Here is a 6,079-nt window from a genome sequence, read left to right on the forward strand (position 1 = left end):
AGGCCACACCTCCTTTAATGTGTTCACAGACACAGAGGCTACACCTCCCTCATTTTGCTCAAAGACACAGAGGCCACACCTCCTTTAATGTGTTCACAGACACAGAGGCCACACCGCCTTTAACGTGCTCACAGACACAGAGGCCACACCTCCTTTAATGTGCTCACAGACACAGAAGCCACACCTCATTCTATGTGTTCACAGACACAGAGGCCACACCTCCTTTAACGTGCTCACAGACACAGAGGCCACACCTCCTTTAACGTGCTCACAGACACAGAGGCCACACCTCCTTTAATGTGTTCACAGACACAGAGGCCACACCGCCTTTAACGTGCTCACAGACACAGAGGCCACACCTCCTTTAATGTGCTCACAGACACAGAAGCCACACCTCCTTTAATGTGTTCACAGACACAGAGGCCACACCGCCTTTAACGTGCTCACAGACACAGAGGCCACACCTCCTTTAATGTGCTCACAGACACAGAAGCCACACCTCCTTTAATGTGCTCACAGACACAGAGGCCACACCTCCTTTAATGTGCTCACAGACACAGAAGCCACACCTCCTTTAATGTGCTCAATTCAATTCAAAATCTGAAGTACTTGTACCTAATCCTGAAGTACTTAGATTAGCATTAAAATATATTGTGTTGTCTGTATATTTTTCTTACTATAACTTCTTCTCCACTGAGTTTTTAGGCTGATGGTATTCTTAGCCTGTGACCTAGTGAAACAGTATCAGGGTGTGTTCATTATTCCAGACTTCAAAGTACTTCTGTAAGTCATTCTGGACAAGGGCATCAAAATCTAAATAGCGTAAATGTACATAGAAACCTTTCTAAATGATAGAATTAAACATCTGTGTGTGTGTGTGTGTGTGTGTGTGTGTGTGTGTGTGTGTGTGTGTGTGTGTGTGTGTAGTATCAGACTTGGTCCAAAACAGTGATCTTGGATCGATTTGGGATCAATGTAGCTCTTTTGTAAATATTCATGCTATGCATTGATTGGTCGATCTGTAGCTCCTGCAGAGAGCACATGTGTGCATGTGCAGCTATCAAACATAATGCTGTTAATCATCATTCAAGCCACTGATTGGTTTTGCTTCTTAATCAGCCATCTTGTTCTCTTTGATCCAATTAAAAAGAAAACCCACTCAAAGTGATTCGATATGTTCACACTGAGGCTGTTTAGATTACACAGGGCTTGAGCTCGGTGCAGTCCTCACACCGATGCACTATTTCAGACATATTTTATGCAGATTGATTCAGATAGTTTATGCAGATGTGTCGTTTACGTACATGCATATGCACTGTGTGTGTGTGTGTGTGTGTGTGTGTGTGTGTGTGTGTGTGTGTGTGTGTGTGTGTGTGTTGAGTTACAGTAATGAGATATTTAAATGCATCTTGCCTGAGTGCAGCGTGACAGTGAGGCGGTGCTTTAGGCAACTTTAGCAGAAGACCTTCATGTTTAGATTTTATGCTTAACTGTATCTATATTAAGTAAAATTCTAGAGGGTTCTGTGCTAAAGATGTGAAAGCAGAAGGCAGAAGGCTGCAGTGCCAAACTCATTAGGTCGATCAAGGTTATAATGTTTTCCTCTTAATACAAAGGCTAAATTATTGACCTATTTATTCGCTTTTCCTAACACAAACTGGGTTCATTTTCCATCTCTTATAATTCACAATGAATAAACATTTGGATTTTAAGAGAGTTTAGCACATGCATCTCATTCACCACAAATTCATATCCTTTCATAATCCTTTTTTTTTCTTCGTTTAGCTGCTTTCTCTGTTCCATTCTGCCCTATTTCTCCTTCTCTCCTCCTCTATGTTTTTGTGGAGTGTTACCCAAAAAAAGTTGCCCCTGGGAATCAATTAGACACGAGAAAGCATCCTTTCCTCATTTTTAATTGGTTCGTGAATCTCTCTTTCACACACACACACACAAAAAAAAAACACTTGCGAATGCACAAGTTAAGATACAGTTTTTCACCTGTTAGAAGAAGTGTGTGTGTGTGTGTGTGTGTGTGTGTGTGTGTGTGTGTGTGTGTGTGTGTGTGTGTGTGTGTGTGTCTAAGATCCATGTGCGTGTGTGTGTGTGTCTTTAAAATTGTAGCTTTCTGCCCCAACATTTTAAAAGAACAATAACAAATGTACAGCATTATTTTCATCCCATTATCTCTCATGATGTATTTATATTTTTCCCAGACATCCATTCTTTGTGCCACATCCCACTCCAGCTGTGTCAGCCTCATTAGCACAGACCTCTGACTCTCACCTTCAAAAGTACACATGCAATTTGCAGAATATCAGATCAAAATCCATTAATCTCTGGATTGACCTCATACTGTCCTGAAACTCCTGACATCACTGTATTGCACTGCAGATTTCAAAGCATCATAATCCCAGTCTGGTGCACAAAGCTATTCATGTAAAGACAATCTGACCAGCATGCTGTCTGTAAAACACTTTATATATGAGATAAGCCTGGAGACGGCGTTGGACTGAAGCTGCTATGAACAGTTTGGAACTCAAGTCTCAATCAGTGAACAGTTCATAACTTCAACAAAATAGACTTCATGTTATAACTGGATTGAATTTCCTGGTTAAACAATTGCACTTCTCACTCACTCACTCACTCATTTTCTACCGCTTATCCGAACTTCTCGGGTCACGGGGAGCCTGTGCCTATCTCAGGCGTCATCGGGCATCGAGGCAAGATACACCCTGGACGGAGTGCCAACCCATCACAGGGCACACACACACTCTCATTCACTCACACACTCACACACTACGGACAATTTCCCAGAGATGCCAATCAACCTACCATGCATGTCTTTGGACCAGGGGAGGAAATCGGAGTACCCGGAGGAAACCCCCGAGGCACGGGGAGAACATGCAAACTCCACACACACAAGGCGGAGACGGGAATCGAACCCCCTACCCTGGAGGTGTGAGGCAAATGTGCTAACCACTAAGCCACCGTGCGCCCCCCACAATTGCACTTTTTTGATTATATACTTTACTGTAGTACACAGTTATAGAAAGAAAATGATTTATAATCACAATATAAATGAGTTTCCCTTTTGAATCTGGTTTCTCTCGAGGTTACGTCCGAATATTGTCTCAGGGAGTTTTTCCTTGACATCGGTGCCTCTGGCTTGCTCATTAGGAACACGTTTATATGTAAAATGTAGCATTTATATTTTGAATTAGAAATAGAAATATTTCTATACTACTGCCATCGTTAAAAGTAAAATTTAATGTAATTAAATCATATTTAATATCACTGTCGAATAGACTGACATTGCATTTTTTTCTTTTTAACGTAAGACCTACATAAAACACCATGTACAAAAAAATCCTTAACAAATAAACAATTCGAGGCTGATTTCTAAAACAATAAAGCATACAGTTCTCCTGGTTTCTTTAATATTACATTAAAGTAGCCTAAGTGTGCCAACCTTTTAGACATTCTCCACCAGCACACTTTTTTTTTTTTTTCTGCTTTTACGATTTCAATTTTTGATGATCCCCCATACTGCATTATCTATTTATTTATTCGTTTTTTTTTTACTTTGTCCACATCTACCATTTTCTTGACCTACCGCTTCAGAAGTCACCTATAAAAGTGAATAGTATTCACGTAAAGAGTAGAAAATTCTGAGTGAATTACAGCAAATGATGTTTTATAAAAATCTAAATTTAATGCTCTAAAGTAATTTAGTGCTTTCTAACTATAGAAATGATAAAGTTTTGTAAATGTGGCATGAAGCTGCACACCTGTCTCTACATCTCAACACTAACTCCATGATGCATGTTTGCCATTGTGTTTCTCTTGGTCTAGATTTTTTTTTTAACTTGAAGTTACAACCTGAAGCTGCTACAAGTTATTTTTTTATCAGGAGACACAAAAATAAAGAGGTAAAAATTGATGCACTGCTAGACTTTTTTTTATTGTCCATATAGACTATGGACTCTGGAAAAGCGTCATTATGGAACAATGGTCACTAAAACACACTCCTAAGATTTCAGTCTGCAGTCAATCATTGAGAATTGAGAATTTATTGAGAATTTATTGAGAATTTGTCACACATGACATGATAGTTTTAAGTTTTTTTTTATTTTTTATAGATATTGATCTTGTACCATTTTGCCATAAACAGGAACCAAGGGCAAACGAAAAAAACACTTTTTGATTTCAAATGATAGGTGCCGAAAAATATAATCATCAAGTTCTAGAAAGGTGCGAAGAAGTGTTTTAAGAAAAGAATTCAGGAGCTCAGAGTCTAGTGTGTCTACATGCAGAGTTAAGACAAGTCGATATCAAGGCAGTACAACAAACAGAAATGCAGCATTTCTTTTCCCCGCTCTCTCTCTCTCTCTCTCTCTCTCTCTCTCTCTCTCTCTCTCTCTCTCTCTCTCTCTCTATTTATTCCTGTATTATTTTGAAAACTGTTTACTTATTGATTTATCACTATGGAAATAATATATGTCTGAAAAGCATTTATGATACTAATAGCATATTGACATTTGAGGTCTTGCAGTCTGAAATAGCATTCAGTTCATTTCTGGGGAAAAAAAATGTTTCTTTTCTTTCTTTCTTTCTTTCTTTCTTTCTTTATTTATTTATTTATTTATTTATTTATTTATTTATTTATTTATTAGTATATGTATTTTTCCCCTCTCTCTTTTTCATATTGTTTCTATAGTATTTCTTCAGTATTCCTTCTCATATAGAGTAGAAGTGCTACACCATCCTCTCAGACTCAGATCTTATGAAAAGTTGGGGAGGTTATGGTTGGGGTTAAAGCAGTGGTTTGCCTCTGTACTTTTCCTGCTGGGTTCAACAAAATCCTAAGAGTAATGGTAAACTGGTAAGAGTTTTCTTGTCATTAGATTGGATTTGGGACGCAGTTAATGTGTCTGAGGAAGTCCCTGTTCCACTGCTCTCTCTCTCTCTCTCTCTCTCTCTCTCTCTCTCTCTCTCTCTCTCTCTCTCTCTCTCTCCTCACACCCCCCTCGGCCCCCATGCGCGCAGAGGTGAGTCGTCCTTCAGCTTACCTTTTCTGGAGGCGACGGCAGCCGACAGTGCGAACGCCAGGCCGATCGTACGCGCCAAGATTGTCGGCGTCTTCATCCTCTTCTTCTGAAAGCAACAAGAGAAGAAAACTCGCTCAAAAAAATTCCGATTTTCGCTCTTTCTTTCTTTCTCTCTCGCTCTCTTTCTCTAACACCGTCGCTCGCAGATTCTTTACAGGAGTAGTAATAAACGATCTGAAGTCCGACAGGCAGAAGAACAAAAGTCGTCACTAGCGGATAGTCAGCATCTCTCCGCGCGTGCGAGCAGTCTGAAGCCGCGAGGAGCCCGGGATACGCAGACCGGACCGTGACGTCACGGGGAGGGAGGAAAATAAAGCACATGGATCTTAGACACACACACACACACACACACACACACACACACACACACACACACACACACACACACACACACACACACACACACACACACACACACACCTTCATGTGTCTTACCAACCTTCTGAGAACATCTTCCACATAATTATTGTTTAATTATTAATGCAGCTAATGCATCCTATTATACAGCCAATTTTAGCAAGAACCATTTTAACACTTCTAAATATCTTAAATTAAATTAAATCAGCATCTGGAGAAAAAGAGAGAGAGAGAGAGAGAGAGAGAGAGAGAGAGAGAGAGAGAGAGAGAGAGAGAGAGAGAGAGAGAAAGAAAGAAAGAAAGAAAGAAAGAAAGAAAGACATTACTTGGGGACCAGCCAGATGTACCCACAAGGTCAAAACTAAGGATTTCCTATGATTGTAGGGACCACACACACACACACACACACACACACACACACACACACACACACACACACACACACACACACACACACACACACGCACACAAACACACACACAAGCAAGCATGCGCCGAGACACACAGAGCTTCAGGACCATGGACAGCAGTTAGTCATACAGCTACCACTGAATAAAAAAACATGAACTGAAGTCTTAATTATTATAAACAAAGCAGCCAATTATAGCCATTTG

The 6,079-nt window shown here is 40.2% G+C and overlaps 1 protein-coding gene across 1 annotated transcript in view; it reads right to left on the reverse strand.

Annotated features, from left to right (window-relative positions):
- Nucleotides 1–5,370, reverse strand: part of clstn2b (calsyntenin 2b) — a 203,678-nt gene extending 198,308 nt beyond the window's left edge. Inside the window, exon 1 of the mRNA XM_047821019.1 lies at nucleotides 5,070–5,370. Within this exon, the coding sequence (XP_047676975.1) occupies nucleotides 5,070–5,145 (76 nt within the window). The 5' untranslated portion in view covers nucleotides 5,146–5,370. The remainder of the gene's footprint in view (nucleotides 1–5,069) is intronic.
- Nucleotides 5,371–6,079: the final 709 nt, after the last annotated feature.

This window comes from Tachysurus fulvidraco, chromosome 11, assembly GCF_022655615.1.
Source record: "Tachysurus fulvidraco isolate hzauxx_2018 chromosome 11, HZAU_PFXX_2.0, whole genome shotgun sequence".
Lineage (NCBI taxonomy): Eukaryota > Metazoa > Chordata > Actinopteri > Siluriformes > Bagridae > Tachysurus > Tachysurus fulvidraco.